The sequence below is a fragment of the Kogia breviceps genome, chromosome 6 (assembly GCF_026419965.1).
Source record: "Kogia breviceps isolate mKogBre1 chromosome 6, mKogBre1 haplotype 1, whole genome shotgun sequence".
NCBI lineage: Eukaryota > Metazoa > Chordata > Mammalia > Artiodactyla > Physeteridae > Kogia > Kogia breviceps.
The window spans coordinates 62,978,819-62,995,889 of record NC_081315.1 but is presented as its reverse complement, the minus strand read 5'-3'; the positions used below and the strand labels follow the sequence as shown (position 1 = coordinate 62,995,889).

The 17,071-nt window shown below is 39.4% G+C and overlaps 1 protein-coding gene across 4 annotated transcripts in view; it reads left to right on the top strand.

The window, feature by feature from the left end:
* The first annotated feature begins 3,229 nt into the window (after nucleotides 1–3,229).
* HNRNPD (heterogeneous nuclear ribonucleoprotein D) overlaps nucleotides 3,230–17,071 on the top strand; it is a 17,275-nt gene continuing 3,433 nt past the window's right edge. Inside the window, exons 1-5 of one of the 4 annotated variants that reach the window (XM_059067537.2) lie at nucleotides 3,233–3,834; nucleotides 5,696–5,752; nucleotides 14,838–15,006; nucleotides 15,625–15,786; nucleotides 16,859–16,990. In XM_059067537.2, the coding sequence (XP_058923520.1) occupies nucleotides 3,602–3,834; nucleotides 5,696–5,752; nucleotides 14,838–15,006; nucleotides 15,625–15,786; nucleotides 16,859–16,990 (753 nt within the window). In that variant the 5' untranslated portion in view covers nucleotides 3,233–3,601. Of the gene's footprint in view, nucleotides 3,835–5,695; nucleotides 5,753–14,837; nucleotides 15,007–15,624; nucleotides 15,787–16,858; nucleotides 16,991–17,071 lie in introns of all 4 variants that reach the window. The other 3 variants (XM_059067539.2, XM_067035919.1, XM_067035920.1) reach the window with 3 other exon arrangements.

The window sequence follows — 17,071 nt, the reverse complement described above, 5'->3', positions numbered from 1 at the left end:
TCACTGGGAACCTCCTGAAGCATGGAATTTCTGATGTCACTGAGAGGGGATACGACCTCCCTGCAGTGGTTTGGGCCAGTCTAACAGTGCCAATATACAATCTTCAGCTCCTTAAACAGTAAATTCTTACCTATGACTATGGAATACAAGTTTGGTTCTCCCTCTTAAAGAACTTCACACACCAGCAAGTGGTTTGAGGAAGTGTTTTTATGACAGAGATGAAGTGGGATGGTGGGAAGAGACTTTTAAGTTCTTGGAAGCATACCTAGTTTGCCTGAAAGATCCTAAACCTAACAAGTTGTCATTCAATAATGCAACCAGCAATTCGTCTATTATGTGTGTGTATGTGTACGTGTGTGCATGAGGAAGGACACATAGAACACATTAACTTTACTCTCCAGGAACTCATGGTCTAGTAAAATTACATATTTAGAAAAACAGAAGTAAAGATAAAGACTGTGAGAATGTATGATTAATTCTGCCTCAGGGAGTCTGGGAAGGCTTCACAGAGGCAGGAACATTTAATTGGGGTTTTGAAGGATGAATAGTTTACCAGGCAGATGAAGAACGTGAAAAGAACTAGGGTTGAAGTTAAATGGGTTCTCAAAAGAATGTTGGGTGGATGTTGGAGCATAGGATGCAGAGATCTGGACAATAATATGCAGGGACATGAGTGATAAGGCATCATACATACTCACATAACACATAATAAAGGTGTTAGCTTTGAAATCATTCCTAGGTTTCCTGGAATTTTTAATATAAACTCCAAGAAAGTCCAGAAGTTACTGGGCTACGTGTGAATAAAAATAAACCTTTTGGGAAAGTCTATTACTAAAAGACAGGTATGTATAAAGCTGTCTTAAAAGCAAAAGTGGCGGGTGGTGGTGGTGTGATGAATTGGGAGATTGGGATTGACATATATACACCAATATGTATAAAATGGATAGCTAATAAGAACCTGCTGTATAAAAAAATAAATAAAATTAAATTAAAAATTTTTTTAAAAAAGAAAAAGAATCTTTTTTTTTTTTTTTTTTTTTTTTTTGCGGTACGCAGGCCTCTCACTGCCGTGGCCTCTCCCGTTGCGGACCACAGGCTCCGGGCGCGCAGGCTCAGCGGCCATGGCTCACGGGCCCAGCTGCCCCGCGGCATGTGGGATCTTCCCGGACCGGGGCACGAACCCATGTCCCCCGCATCGGCAGGCGGACTCTCAACCACTGCGCTACCAGGGAAGCCCAGAAAAAGAATCTTTTTAAAAAAAAATTTATTTATTTTTGGCTGCGTTGGGTCTTCGGTGCTGCACGCGAGCTTTCTCTAGTTGCGGCGAGCGGGGGCTACTCTTTGTTGCGGTGCGTGGGCTTCTCATTGTGGTGGCTTCTCTTGTTGTGGAGCACGGGATCTAGGAGAATGGGCTTCACTAGCTGTGGCACACGGGCTCAGGAGTTGTGGCTCGTGGGCTCCAGAGCGCAGGCTCAAAAGAATCATCTTTTGAAGACAGAAGAGATTCAACAGGCACCCCCTTCAGGTGAGTTTCTTCTTAGTTGTCTCTAAGTTGGAATATTTGGTTTGAGCACAATACCCACTTTCTTCTTGGCTACTATTCCTTCCTTTCTTTGGGGGGGGCCGTGCCACGCTGCACGAGGGACCCTAGCTCCCCCAACAGGGATCCAACCCCGAGCTCCCTGCAGTGGAAGTGTGGAGTCTTAACCACTGGACCGCCAGGGAAGCCCCTTGGCTACTATTTTGACAGGTGGAGACATACCTTAAGTCACTACCACTTGATCTGAGATACACATTCTTGGCACTGCCTGTGTGTGACTTCCGTAATACAGGAGTTAGGTAAGATTATATTTTTAAGACGTTTTCAGAATTTGATTTGTATTCTTGGGTTTTAATTATTCTGTCATGCAAATTCTGCTAACTTGACTAATTATAAAAAATTAAGTGTTTTCAGTCTTCCTTTGAGATTTTTGGATAGTGTTAATACAAATTCATTTAATTACATAGTGGAAAACAAATATTTAAACTCTGCAGAGTTCTTTTCGATATTTCACACTAGTCTTCGTTTCCCCAGTGCCTGCGCACACGCTAAACAGGCAAATATTCGTTTGTTGACTAAAGAAGTACCTAAAAACTTCATTGCCTTCAAGATGTAATTGCAGGAAGCAGCAAATCCCAAAGCCCGAATAATCCAGTTTCCAGCCAAGGCGCTTGGGATTTCTAGTAGGTCTATTAAAGAACTTGCCTGTTACCCTGCACAAAACCCCTAGCGGTGTTTAACAACAGAAAACTCCCCTAACCCACAACACAACAAACTGAGAAACCCGTAAAGAAGATTCGCAGCATTTAGATATTCTATTTAGTACAAGGGCTGAAAAACATAAACTTAAGTGAACTCTTGGTTGATCTAACACCCTTCCTAACTCCTAGTATTTTCAGAGAATCGTGGTAGGTTTCAGGATCCTCAAATACAGCAAGCAATGCAAAACAACCCCCGTTCCTTAAAATACGCAAGTTACCTGCTTCTTCTGACAAAAAATTTCAGGAGAAAAGCAGGCAAGCAGAAGTCTTACTTGGAAAGCAACTCTTAAAAGAAAAGCAGCCCTAATCGTCAACGGCCTCAGCCTGCCCGCCAGGGGTTGGGAAGCGCGGCAGCTGCAGCCGGTGAAACCTCAATGTCACCCGGTCGCCGGCGACTATGGCAGCCGGAGGAGCTGCCGCAATCCGTGCACGAACGCGGCCAGCCGCGGCGCCTCGCTCAGGCTACCGCGAGCCAGGCGTCCCCCGGAGTCTGTGGGACAAGGCCGACACCTCAGGGTAGCCCCCCTTCTCGGGCTGGCACCGCTAACACGCGGGGAGCAGCCGGCCGTGCGCCTCCCCTCCCCCACTCCAAATCCGCAGGCGCACAGGGCACGGCCGCCTTCCGGGAGGTGCTACCACACCCCAGCCCGTCGCCGCTGCTCCCGCCCACTGCTGGGGATGGGGGTGGGGACTGGGGTGAGCCGACCAGGAACCCTCGGAAAAGCTGCGGCGGACGAAGGGGCCCTTCTAGCCGCGCCTTCGAAACAGCGCTCCTTGTTCTCGATGGTCTCCGCGCGGCCGTCTTATAGAACGCCATTTCCGGTTCCCTTTAAAGGCCCCACGCTGTGCGGCGCAGCGCGTGCGAGGAAGGTATAAAAGGGAGCGAGAGGGCGGGACCGAAGAGGAAGGGGAAAAAAACTAGCGGTAGAGTGGGCGGGGGAGGTGCAAAGGGCGCGCTCGCGCGCCACGTGACCGGGACGCGCCGTTCTTCCGTCGGCCATTTTAGGTGGTCCGCGGCGGCGCCATTAAAGCGAGGAGGAGGCGAGAGCGGCCGCCGCTGCTTATTCTTTTTTAGTGCGGCGGGCGAGAGTGGGAGTGCGCGCCGCGCGAGAGTGGGAGGCTAGGGGGGCAGGCCGGGGAGAGGCGCAGGAGCCTTTGCAGCCACGCGCGCCTTCTCTGTCTTGTTGTGTGCTTCGCGCGGTAGAGCGGGCGCGCGGCAGCGGCGGGGATTACTTTGCTGCTAGTTTCGGTTCGCGGCAGCGGCGGGTGTAGTCTCGGCGGCGGCGGAGGCAGTAGCACTATGTCGGAGGAGCAGTTTGGCGGGGACGGGGCGGCGGCGGCAGCAACAGCGGCGGTAGGCGGCTCGGCGGGCGAACAGGAGGGAGCCATGGTGGCGGCGGCGCAGGGGGCAGCGGCGGCGGCGGGAAGCGGAGCCGGGACCGGGGGCGGAACCGCGGCCGGAGGCACCGAAGGAGGCAGCGCCGAGTCGGAGGGTGCGAAGATCGATGCCAGTAAGAACGAGGAGGATGAAGGGTGAGTAAGGGGCGGCCCGGGATAGTCAGGCCCAACTATCCCCCCTCCCCCTCCTTCTCCCCCGCCATTAGGCCTCGTTCCCGCTCTCCGCCCGTGCTCCAGGCTCCCGTGCAGCCTCTTTGCCCTGTTATCCCCTGTTCTACGCCGGGCTCCCCCGGGCTTTCATTTCCTTCTTCCCCTGCCTGCTAATCGCCCCCTCCCCCATCACACACGTTTCCACCTTTAGCCGTCACCATGCTGCTCCCCGGCCCGCCCTTCTTCCCTCCCTCGCCTTGGGTCTCCTCCCACCGACTTGGCCGCCAGGATTTTTTCCCGCCTGTCGAGGGGTACCTTTTTTTTTTTTCCCCGCTGTCTTCTCTTTCCCCAGTTTTCTAAAGTCCTGGGCATAAAAATGCAATAAGACACAAAAAGCCTTTATGCCTGGATAACTAAGGTTCATTTGGTGCCTCTCACTGCAGCATCCCTAGATGATGCCGTTCTTTGTAAGCACATGCTTCGGGGAACGTGTAGGTTGTCCAGCTCAGCTCCTCCCGTCTTGGCTTCAGGCCGAATGTTTTTCAGTATTTTGAGTAAGTTTCGCTTTAGCCTTTTCGTTTTTCTACTGTACACCATCGCACAACGGCTTGCTTGCATAGTCCCCACTTTCCTACGGAACCAACTGGGCCTGGTGAAATTCCCCGAGTCGCCTGTTGGTATGTTGGTTTTGCTCCAAGGGCTTTCCTTAAGTTCCTTGTCGGCGGGGCCTGCACTTGACTGGAGCTGTTCTACCTCCGGCTTGCTGACCGCCCTTCCCCCACCCCGCAGAGTTATTCTAACCACGCACCTTTTTCGCGCCCTCAGCCATTGGGTTCCTCAACTGTTCGTACAGATAGTGTACTCTTACCTTACTTTTTCTGTGCAATTTCCGTTTTTTACAACCCACGCCGTGCCCAGAATCCTTTTTTTGGTCTCTCTTGATTTCTCCTTCCCGCTCTCACCCACTTAAGTTACAGGAGGCCCACCAGCCTTTTCTCATAAAACGAAAAAATTCTGTAATGTGCTATGGCTTTTATTCTTTTTGCAGGTTTTTAAGTAGTAACTTGTTTTCTCCGATTGGAATACGTTGTATATGTTATTTAAAGCTGCATAAAGTTTTTTAGAACGCAGCATTTGGGAGCCGGGAACATAATATAGGAGTTAGCAGGAGGGACTAAATCAGGGGTTCTTGGTTGGGTTTTCTTCTTGTTCCCGTTACTGATCGCTGATGTTGGGTTAACGCTTCCATTACTTTTTGTAATTGGGGTGTGTGTGTGTGTGTGTGTGTGTATACTTTTTTTCGCTGTAACAAGGAGAAAGGTGTTGGCAGGAAGGTAAAAGCAATAAAATGTCGCTTTAACTCAATATTGGAAAACATTCCCTTTATTAGGAAAAAGCACAGGCTTTGGAGGGGGGAGAGATAAGCCCTTCGGAATATAGGATTTAATATTCTCAGCCTAGGCAGACTCTTGTCGGGCTGTTTTGCTGATTGTGTTGGCTTTGGGAGAGTGGAGGCGGGATGGGAAACGAGCTTTTCTTAATTTATCTGGAATTATATATAGCTTAGTTTAAGAAAGGGATATGTTAAATATTTGGAAACTTAAGCCTTTTAACATTTTGGTTTTTTTCTGAATTCTGTTCTTTGGACAGAGGCACCCAAATGATTGTGTAACTTACTGTTTGGGGCGGGCTTTCTGTTCTGATTTTTCAAGTCACAAAGCAGCTGCCTTTGTAGTTATCTACTATTGAACCGAAGTGTAAATGAATTAAAGTTTTTAACCCTAACAATGTCAAAAACTAAAACTAGAATTTTGATTGGTTGCTGTACCGGTTGTTAATTCCCTAGCCATTCAAACTCCTCCCCACGACACTCTGAAGCAGCGACGGCACAGCGGGAAGAATGGTAAAACTTTTAAATTTTATTTCTGTAATATAAAGGTTTCAATAGTCATAACATGTGGAGGTTGTGTATTGGTTAGTTGCCCATTGATCCCCAGGAAATTCTAGACTTTAGTACAGTAGGATATTTTGTACCTGGGATATAAAACCTTTTTAGGCATCACGTGTGATCTTTGGGCAAAATCGATGCCATTACATGGTTTTTGGTCTGTGGTAATGCATGTAATTGTGGATTGGCCAATTAAAGCTTAATATAATTAGTAATGATATTTTTATATTTGGGCAAGAAAGAGTATTTAATTTTAAATTTGATTTGTTTTAAGACAAAAAAATTGTTCTTGTAATTCTAAGTTTAATGTTATACGTGAAGGTTATCTGCTACAATAAAATGTTGTGTGTTTAAAATGCATTGCATGTTATTCTGAAATATTCTGGAAATGTCAGTAGTAAAACGATTTTTAAAGTAGTGATGTATATGCAAAAATGACTTTTTAAAAAATCACCAACCATATTTGTAAATAGAACTTTAATAAGAATTGCACATGTACTATTAAAGGTGTGCTGATGTGGCTTTCCACTACAGCTTAAATCAGATTTTTAGATTTTCAGTGTGATTTGGTTGGAATGTTAATTACAGTTGGTTGGTTGACATGTATTCACAATTGCATGACTTTTTGGAAGGCTGGTAGATGAGTATTGTTCTTTTTATCCCTCCTCTTCCCCTAAATGTCAGTATTTCTGCCTTCAGGATTATGTTTGAGTTTTCCAGGAGTTTGTATCTACCACCACTGGAGTTTAGAGGGCCAGTAACTTGCAGATAGTTGACTTAACATCTGTACAAACATTCTAAGAGCCCAGTTGGGACAATATTTACATTTTACAGGAGCTTATTTTCTTTAACTGAAATATGTCCAGTTTTATATTGGAGATAAAGTGTGACATACAGAATAAAAGTTGTTTGGTTTTGTTCTTTTTTGGCCGCGCCACTCGGGATCTTCCCCGAGACTAGGGATTGAACCCATGCCCCCTGTATTGGGAGCATGGAGTCTTAACCACTGGACTGCCAGGGAAGTTCCCAGAATAAAAGTTTTTTTGATGGAAATTATTCTGTTTGGTCCTGTGATAGTTCAATTTCACTGCTAGGTAATAGTGGCAAACTAAATAATAAATTATAACTGTACTCGACTTTATTACTCCATTACATATTTCAAATACGTAAGCAGTTATTTTCGGTAATTTGAAAGGATCTTAAACTTACGTTTAAAGGTCGTTGCTTTGATTCTTGCAGAAATTATATGTGGTCTGTTAGTACTATAACTTTGCAAGTTTTTTGACCTCTTAGGAAAAATGGACAATTAAATATTTATAGTTAATGGACATTTTAGATTATGAGGTTTACTTTGAGTTTACATTTAACAAATATTTTCATTTTTAAAGTTTAATATTTGACTTTTAAAATAACGTACCCTCGCGTGCCACAACAAAAGTTCCCACATGCCGCAGCCAAGACCCAGTGCAGCCAAATAAATAAATAATTTTAAAAAATTACTGTCCGGTCAGTTAGCCTCATCCTTTACACATACTCTTGTTTTTCTTTTTGAACAAAAAGCCCTCAAGACTTAATCTTTTTGGTTTCTGCACTTGCCACGCTGTCTGTTCTCTTTCTCCCAGTTTGAGGGAAATTGGGCAGAAGTTTCATAATAGTGGTGAGGGTAAGACTGGTTACTAGATATAAAATCTAAGTTTAATTTCTTAAACACATTTCTGTCTGCGTATCTTTTTACAATTCTAACTTGAGACTGAAGTGAATTACAATTTCATCCTAAAACTTTTAAAAATCAATTTATTGCAGACTTAAGTGGTGTTTTTTTTTTTTTAAAAATACAAGAATAAACAGCTGTTTTGAGGAGGACATGCCTGTTATACCTCTAGTGGAGTAAAGCGTTTCCACAATTTACTATGGACCTTTAGAGTAATTATTCACTTCCATAGTGAAATGCCTTCCTGAGTTCACCTCATTATAATTTTTCCAACTTTAACATCCCTAGTTTTAACTTAAAAGCAGTTGCACTGAGATTTCCCATTTTGGTGTGAACTCATGTCCTCTATAGGGCTATGATCCTTTCAGTGTGTAGGTACTTTAGAATTAGTGTCTGGCAACTGGCAAAATATGCATGCCATGTATATAGCAAGCTACGTGGAGACAAGAGTTTTTACTTTCTCATGATTATTGGGGAACTGTAATATTGTAGTAGCTTGCAATTTTACAAGGTAGGTACATTGACTTGCCTGCTTTGGCTTAGGCAAGAAGCAGAATAATCCCGTTCACTTATGAGCCAAAGTACAGCAATACTTTTTTAATAACAGGACTGTTGATCTAGTTCTATAACCCTTAGTGTGTAAACTGAAGTGTGATTTTTCCTGTTTGAGGATTTTGTGAATTAATTGTGCTGTAGGTTGCCTCCTGTCTAATTTTTAAGAAATGGGTTTACCTAACACTTTGTTCTGTTAAATATTTGAGATTATAATCTATACCCTAGTGCTTCTGGGGCATCTTGAACATTGTTTGCTTTGTAGAAGAGCAGTTACTTTTAGATAAAGCAGTCTTATGCCAAATTTACGGGCCTTTGATTCCATAAGTTGGATTTACTGTAAAGCTGAGACCCTGACTACATGGGTCTGAATTTTAGCATTCTTCGGAACCTTTGACAAGTTTCCTCGGTTAATTGTAGTAATGGATGCCCCCAGATTTGAGATGAGTAACACCTAAGGAAGGAGTACTAAATTCTTTTCATTTCAAATTCTTATTTATCATGAAGGATACTAAAAATCGCCTGACCTTTGGGTTTGGAATTGGAGAATATCATTGAAGTTTTTGAGATAAATATACTTGTGGCCCCTTCTATAAATTAAGTGTATACTTACTGTGTTTTTTTTTTTTTTTTAAACATTGCTTGGGTATTGTCATCTGTAAGGGTGCACTTAATATAAGAAGGTTTTGAATGTGTTATTGTGTGTGATTCATGGCCAACATGGAGAATGATTAGTTTTAGCTTGAAAGCATTTAAAAAGTAATAGAATAATAACTTTTTCCCTATGCCAATTAAACCTGTGCACCTCGAGTGTGTGCAGATTCACAAATGGAGTGAAACAACTTTAGTTCTGCTTCAACGTTTTAGTAGATAGGGCACTGAACTGGATGCTGGAAGCGTGGGATCTGTTTCTGTTACTTCACTTCCAACAGTGTGGTCTCAGGTAATATAACATGTTCGTTACTTGGTTTGCTGATTTGTGTGTTGGAAACAATGCTCACCACAGGAAGATTGACTACATAGCCTGCTTTCATAGCTTGTGTGTATTTATCCTGTGCCTTAATAGTTGATACTGCCAGTGGTTTACTCCTGTGGAGTAAAGGTAAGCATGTTTTAGTTTCTGGAGTATTACATATTGTACATTGGAGCTAGACATTTAAGACTGTTTGGGGGTGGAGTGGGGAGACACGGTATTATTACTAGCAGTGTTTGGCCAGTAATCAAGTTGGTAGTTTTTAAGTATTGGGTCCTATTCTGTAAGCTCCTGCTTATCTAGACTTGAAACTACCATAAAGTCCAAACAGCCAGGAATCTCAACTCTAGTTTCCCTACCCCAAGTCCTGTGAGAAAGATAGATGAAAAACTATGAGCTAATATACTCAAAATGTAACCAGTAATGTCATGGAATGAATCTTACATAATTTTCCACTTATATTATTTAAAAGTAATGTGATTTTAAAGCATGGCAAGATTCTGAAATTCCATCAAGAAAGGTAAAAATCATTTTCTAAGTTTAGTGTTGATATTTAAATTGGTTTCTAATAAAAATATAGAATTGTGAATGTGTAGTAATCTCAGTTAACCAGAACCTTAACCTCTAGGTTAAGGAAACCCCATTCCTTAACCTCTAGGTAGAGGAGAGTTTACCTTGTAAAGCTGATTGAGAGTTTATTTTAAAAGTAAAAATAAGATGTCATTCCTGCCTGGGAATGAAATGAAGAAAAGGGGAGATTTTGGGTTAAACATTTAAAGTTTATTCAAAAACCATCATGTTTAATTTATTAGCTATTATGTTTCAACTCACTTATCTTTTTTAGTCATTTAAGTTCATTCAAAGTATGAAGAAATGAGATCTACTATATTACCTAGAGGAATTAATCTTTTTTATTGACTTGTTAAAAGTTTGTCAAACTGTTTCCAAGAGTATTTTTTATACAGATTGTAAAAATGATACCATGTGATACTACCTAGTTGCAAAAAGTAAACCCCTCCCCATTTTAGGTTAACTACTGACTTAATTTTAAACTAAATCTATATTTTATAAGGAAAATACTATATTTTATAAGGAAAATAAATACTCATTTCTTATCTATTGGTGACATTTCACTATACTTAATGTCATTTTAGGATTGTAAAGGAATAATTTTAAGGATAAAATACCAGAAGTTTTATTTTAATAAGGATTAGTGGTATGCTTGAGTAACATTACTCTAAAAGGTGACAGTGATTGGCCAGTTCTGTTGTGTACTTGAAATGTATATCAAATCGACATGCTGTTGTAGTTTTTAAACTGTCAGAATTTGTTATGAAACCACATATGGAAGGCCATGAGTTGTTAGGAAGTGTTTAAAAGTTACAGAATCCTTTTTTTCCCTTTCCAAAATTGGGAAAAAGTGTAATGGTGTGTTTATCATTTACCTTGAATAGGGTAGTAGGGCCAAGTATTTTTATATAATAAAAAATACTTACTGTTGAGTAGAGTGTTAAACCTAGAGACCTCAGTAGTATTGAGAGTAAAGTTCTTAGATGGGAAAAAACAGTATTAGAGTAGTTTCCACCAGCCAGCACTGCTCCATATATATTGCTGTTTATATTTTGAAATTATTCCTTACTGAAATTACTGGCATTTATGTAGAGTACAGACAAGTCATCAGTGTGATTTTTGGAACTACATTTTATTTAAGAGCCTAGAAAACCTAATTTCCAGTCTGTAGTTTTTACATGGGGTATTTAAAATTTCTGGGTTAAGTCTAGCATTAAAACTCATCTTAGGATCCATTTATATAAAATCATCCTGGCCTTTTCCCTTTAATGTTGGAAACTTCATATAGCTCATGCAGATTAAAAAAAAAATTTAAGCCGTTGAGTAAGTGAAAAAACTGCATTATTTACATTGTGCTCTGTCCCTACTAAATAGTAATTTATTTCTGTTGAGCACTTGGGATGTTTCAGACCATGTTCTGTGCCATTTAAATCCCCACTGCAGATAGAGGTAAGCTCTTAGTTCTGGAGGAAGGATTTAAACCCCAAGCAGTTTGGCTTAACTGCCTCTAAATGTGTGCTTCCTCTCGAAGAGAATGTCCCACAAAGCAACCTCGATTCTCATTTGGAGAGTTAACTGCACTGAGTTGTATAACTTTGTGCCTGTCATTTGATATTATAATATGGTATAATGTCCGTACCTATAAGGCAAGAGTGTTTCTCAATTGTTGAGTAGGTGTTTTAAGTTGAATACTGTATTGCCTTTGGGGGGGTGCATTGATACTGTAGATAAAGTCCTACACTTTAATTGGGATTATTGATTCACTTACAAGTAAGGATCAAATTTTAAGCTTGTATTGCAGTATTAGGGGCCCATTTCTGCTACTTGAACAAGTCCTGTGCTGTAGTTTCAACTTTCGCTGCTCAGGATTTTTCTGAAGTTCCAGCTCTCCTAAGTGTTTCGCACATCTCTACAGGGGTGAAAGCAACTTGAAAGTCAGTCTTTGTGTTCAAGGCAGCAAAGGTAATCTGGACAGACACTAGATATGGTGTTTTAAGCAAGATACAGTAATATAACATACAGAAAGTTTAAATTGGTACCTTCTTATATATACCATCCTATAATTTGAGGCAGCGCATGTCAGAATGCTGGTGTTTTAGAGAGGCTAAAATAAGTTCCCATTTATCCAGAATTAAGATAACAGACTTTTTCTTATTTGTTACACATGTATATTTTGGTGTGTCTACTGAGTAAAAATGGGGTGAATTTATTTAATATGCTAGATTTAGTAAAGATAGAATGGATTTGGTACAGTATGTGTTCATTGTAGTATATCCACCTGTCTGGTTAGGTTATCAGTTGTGCAGCACCCTTCCTTATTAGAGCAGAAGAAAACGAGTGCTTTTGGGCTGCCAAAACGTAATGAATTTGTCTCAAAAAAGAGCTAGTTAGGCTCTTGCTCAGAGGCTGTTTACTTTTATTATTTTACCCCAAATTTGAAAAGTTTGAGTGCCGGCTAACTTCCTAAAAAAATGGAAGTGGGGGGAAGCATTTCAGAATAGCAGCTGCTGATTAATCTGGCAAAAATGAAAACTAGAACTTGTTAAAAGAGCTAAGAAATAAGATGCACTTAGTGTATTTTTTTTTTTTTTTTGCACTTAGTGTATTAATAAATAGTTCTCTACGTTCAGAAGACCCTACGGGCATGCTATAGTAGCATAGTGTGTTAGTGGTGACTGACTCAATGTTAAATCATGATTACTCTTATTTGATTAGGAAGGCAGAAGAGTGTGTGATATGCCATAGGAAAAATAAATCATTCCAAATAATTGAAGGTTAAAAACAATTGGGGAGAGAGATTAGGAAGGCAGGCAATGCTTGAAAGGTAGACTGTTTGACTTCGCATTCTCTAAAGGTGCTGGATAGCTGAAGTTTTACTACATATTTTGCTCTAATTTTTTGAGAAACAGTAATCATTCTACGGATATGTAAATTATAGTTGACTAGGACATTTAATATTCTGGATAAATGGGATTTGATTGTTTAAGAAGGATAGCCTCTTCGGTGACCTTTTTAAACTCTAAGGTAGACACATTTAACAACTTCTTTACTCAAGACTCTATTAAACGTGGAAAGTTTCTTTAGAGAACACTTTCTGGGCCAGTTGATGAATTAGTGTGCTTATCTAGTATTTAAGAAAACTGACTCCCAATGTTGAGAGAAAGTTTGGGGTTTGTGAATTAAAGAACGTGCCTCATTCTTGATTGATTTCTTTGTAATTATTTTTTGTTAATTTTAAATTGAGGACACAACTCAATATAAATATTTCCTTGGTTAAATAAAATCAAAACTAGTTCTGTCTCTGAGGAACAGACCGGACAGACACAGAATTTTCTTGCCTTTCAATTTTAGTTTTGTTTTAAAAAAGACTTGTTATTCTCTTCAGGTTGAAGTAATTTCAAACTGTTAAATTATCGATGGAAAGTTTCTGTAATAATCACAGAAGTGGTAATTTAATAGTTAAATTTCAATTTAATTGAAGTTTCTATCTAGAACTTTCCATGAATATCTGAGCAAGAGGTCATTACCTTGAAGTCCGTGTCTTTCTCATCCTTAAAAAGATAGTGGTCTCTTCACCTTGAAAGAGTAAATGTTGGTAATGTACTTTTATCTATGAAGGAAGTGCTCTGGATCTTTAGGTTAAAAATAAAGGTACTTAAGGCAATTTAAGTAACTTGGACTGGATATGAAAGACAATGTAATTGAGAAAATACCTCAACTTTTTTTCCCCATGTAATTGGCAGTAAACAATAATACCTGTACAACATTGTGGGTGTTTTGTTATGCTCATTTGATTATGAAATATAAAAAGTTAATAAAAGTTATTTAAAGCATGGAAATTTTATTAGCAGAAGTTCTGAATGTAAAGCATATAAATAGCCCAGCTCTAGAGTACAGGTACAAGTTGAAAACCTAACCTAAATGGGAAGCACACTATATGCCTAAAAATAAGACTTCTTTTGTGTTAACTTTATTAGAAGTAAGAACAAGTCTGATAAAATAGTAAGATCAGTAACACCTCAGTTAATCTGGCATCTTTAGGTTAAGCAGAAGCAAGATCTTATTCTAGGGATAGACTTTGTCCTCTTGTTGCAAGAATTGGCTTTAGTGGCAATATCCTAAAAAGCCCACAAGATGGAGATGTTCCTGTTTTAATTTCTTTTCAGAGCTGGAAGTTAGCACCACACCCCCATCGCCACCCCTCCCCCTGACCCACTGCAGTTGCAAAGATAGAAGTCATTGACCAAGCATGATTTTATTCCGATGGTGAAATTGATTTTTAGACCTCACATAACAAATTCTGACAGTTTATCCTTAAAGTAACAATCTCTAGTCCTGTCTCTTTAAAGGGTAGGAGGGAGGTATATGTTAGCTGTTTCGTGGGAGTGGGTAAAGGGGGCAGATGTACAAGGGATAACAGAGCTGCCAGATCTGAGCTTTATGGCCTTTTGCTGTAAGAAAAGTAAGATTTCTCTTTCATTTTTTTTTTGGGTGGGGGATGCATTTTTGGTTTTAAAGTGTCTTGGTGGTTTCCACTTACCACCTGTCACTTTTAGCATTTTAAAGGTTTAAATATTTTATTGCTGGTTAACTGAGGTTCTACTGGAAATAAATCATCTAGGTTAATTAGTGCATTGTGCTTCAGTGGGTAACTTTGTTCATTAAATTGCTTACGTGATTACTTTTGTCTTTATTAAGGATTCTTAGCACATCGAAAAAGTTGGTTTACAACTTAATTGTGAGACTTTCCCATTTTATGTGCTAAGAGTTTTGTTAATGAGAGAACAGTTAAGAAAGGAGCTTCAGCATAGACACATGATAGTTACTGTGATTAATGGGGACCTCATAGCCTTTTTGTAAGTTTAATAAAGATTTGGAAGGGAAATTTCAAGGTGAAATTCTGTTTTGCTGTTAGCAGTATTTAACTTGTAATTTAAGAAAGACAGTGTATACTATTTTAACTTTGGGGATACATTTCTCTTTTTGGCAAGTCAAAAGACTTAATCTGCTGCTTGCTCCCTATTTTGTAATTATGCAGGCGCAGTAGTGACAAACAAAACTTTCCAAAACTGTAATAGGGTGTTCTTGATAATGTGGTTATGTAGGAAGGAGTGACATTTTAATACACTGCCCAGTAAATTGGTGCAGTTTTGGGGAAAGGTATTATTGATGTGGATACTTAAGGCAAAATTTAATTTTTTTTAGCATTTTAATATTGCTTTTTGTCTTTACAGGAAAATGTTTATAGGAGGCCTTAGCTGGGACACTACAAAGAAAGATCTGAAGGACTACTTCTCCAAATTTGGTGAAGTCGTAGACTGCACTCTGAAGTTAGATCCTATCACAGGGCGATCAAGGGGTTTTGGCTTTGTGCTATTTAAAGAGTCGGAGAGTGTAGATAAGGTAGTGTGTCATGTGTTCTAATCAGTTAATAATATAAAATATGTGAATAGTTTGATACAATTAATCTGCCTATTATTTGTGATTTCCCCTTTTGCAGTCATACAAAGGAAGAGATAACAGCTCTTGCCAATATGTTTTATGAAGAGAGTCAGATTCAAGAATTTTTTTACTGAAAACTTCCTGTGTGCCAGGCTCTACTGTATTAAAATTAATTTTAAAAACCTTAAAGATGCCTAATTAAAAGGATATGCTGTGATAAGTTCACAGAAATATGGATTTTGAAATTTGCTAGGCAAGAAACTTCTGACTGAAGCATTTTACATTTTAGTCTTTAGGCTACAGGGAAGTAGCAATCATGCTTATATTGCTAATAGTTAAAGGCATGGTGGTTGTCTAGTAATTGATTAACTCCTCATTCTTACTGACCTTTAGGTTAAAACATTGGTATATATTAGCTGATACCACATCACCACAATTGACAGATTAATTGTGAGCTGGTCAACATAGGCCTGGCATTAGCTATATTTATTTAACTATAATTATTTTTAAGTAATTTAATAATCTCTGAACTTTAGTTAAGGTATACATCTTTCAAATGAAAAATTTCAATTTCCTTAGGTCATGGATCAGAAAGAACATAAATTGAATGGGAAGGTGATTGATCCTAAGAGGGCCAAAGCCATGAAAACAAAAGAGCCTGTTAAAAAAATTTTTGTTGGTGGCCTTTCTCCAGATACACCTGAAGAGAAAATAAGGGAGTACTTTGGTGGTTTTGGTGAGGTATGTGATAATATTTTGACCTAGTTTTTCTTAAAATTAGTGTGAATATAATTACAGGTTTTCCAAAGTTGTTTTGAAGTTTGGACAGAGTATGAGATTTGTTTTGAAATAAGGCTAGTATATATACTTCATTAGCAGGTCTTTGAAAGTTAGATGATTGCATTTTCTAGTTTATTGAGGAACTATTGTATGTATAGCATCCTTGGGCATACCATACACAGAGATGAAGTAGACATTTTCTTATTGTGGAATTTACTGGATTAGTAGAAAGCTATAAACAAGAGGAAGAAATTCAGGTTGGATTACCTGAGATGTAGAAGGAAATGATTCAGTTGAGAATAGGGAAGAAATAAACTAACAATAGGGTGTAATGCCTTCTCAATTTAAGCACATGTATATGTGCAAATTTTATGAGGCTAATTATAGACTTAGATTCCTTTTATGAATTAATGATTTAAAGCTAGGTTGAGAAATTTGTGGCCTTTGGACCCAGATACAGCCTGCAGACATCCTTGGTTTTATTCAAGCAGAACATATTGCATGTTTAGTTGTTAGTATTTAGTTAGGAATTGAGATATTTCCCACAAAAATCTGTACATTTAGCTTTTCTTCAGTATTTGTAAGAGCAGGTGACATTGGAACTGCCTTCTTGCCCTGGCAACAGCCATCTAAGATGGAGTAGCAACTTCCACCTTTGGTAACTCATACGTTCTCCAGTTTTCAGTGATCCTCACCATTCCCCATTTTCTCCCAAACACAGTCACTTTTATTCTGTTTTTCTTAAAATTGACTGTTTCCTTCTGCTTGTGCTTGGTTGGTGGGTGGGCGTTTGAGTTTGTGACCCTTGAATTAGGTAGCAAGTGTCAATACCCTATGAACCTTTTTTTATAAACAGATTTAACAACTTTTTAGGTGGAGTGCATATTCTAATTCAAAGACTTTTTAAAAGATTAAAATAAACAGGGAGAGAGACACAGAATAGAGCTTGAGGGCCAAATGCATGTTTTCTTTGTGCATTTTTCCCACTAAACTTAAAAACTAAGGTATTAAAACTTTTTTTTTTGATAATCAGGTTGAATCCATAGAGCTCCCCATGGACAACAAGACCAATAAGAGGCGTGGATTCTGCTTTATTACCTTTAAGGAAGAGGACCCAGTGAAGAAGATAATGGAAAAGAAATACCACAATGTTGGTCTTAGTAAAGTAAGTTAAGCATCCAATTACTTGCAGAGAATACTAGCTGTTGTAAAGAGTTCAGTCATCTAAACTTTCTGTAAAGGCTTC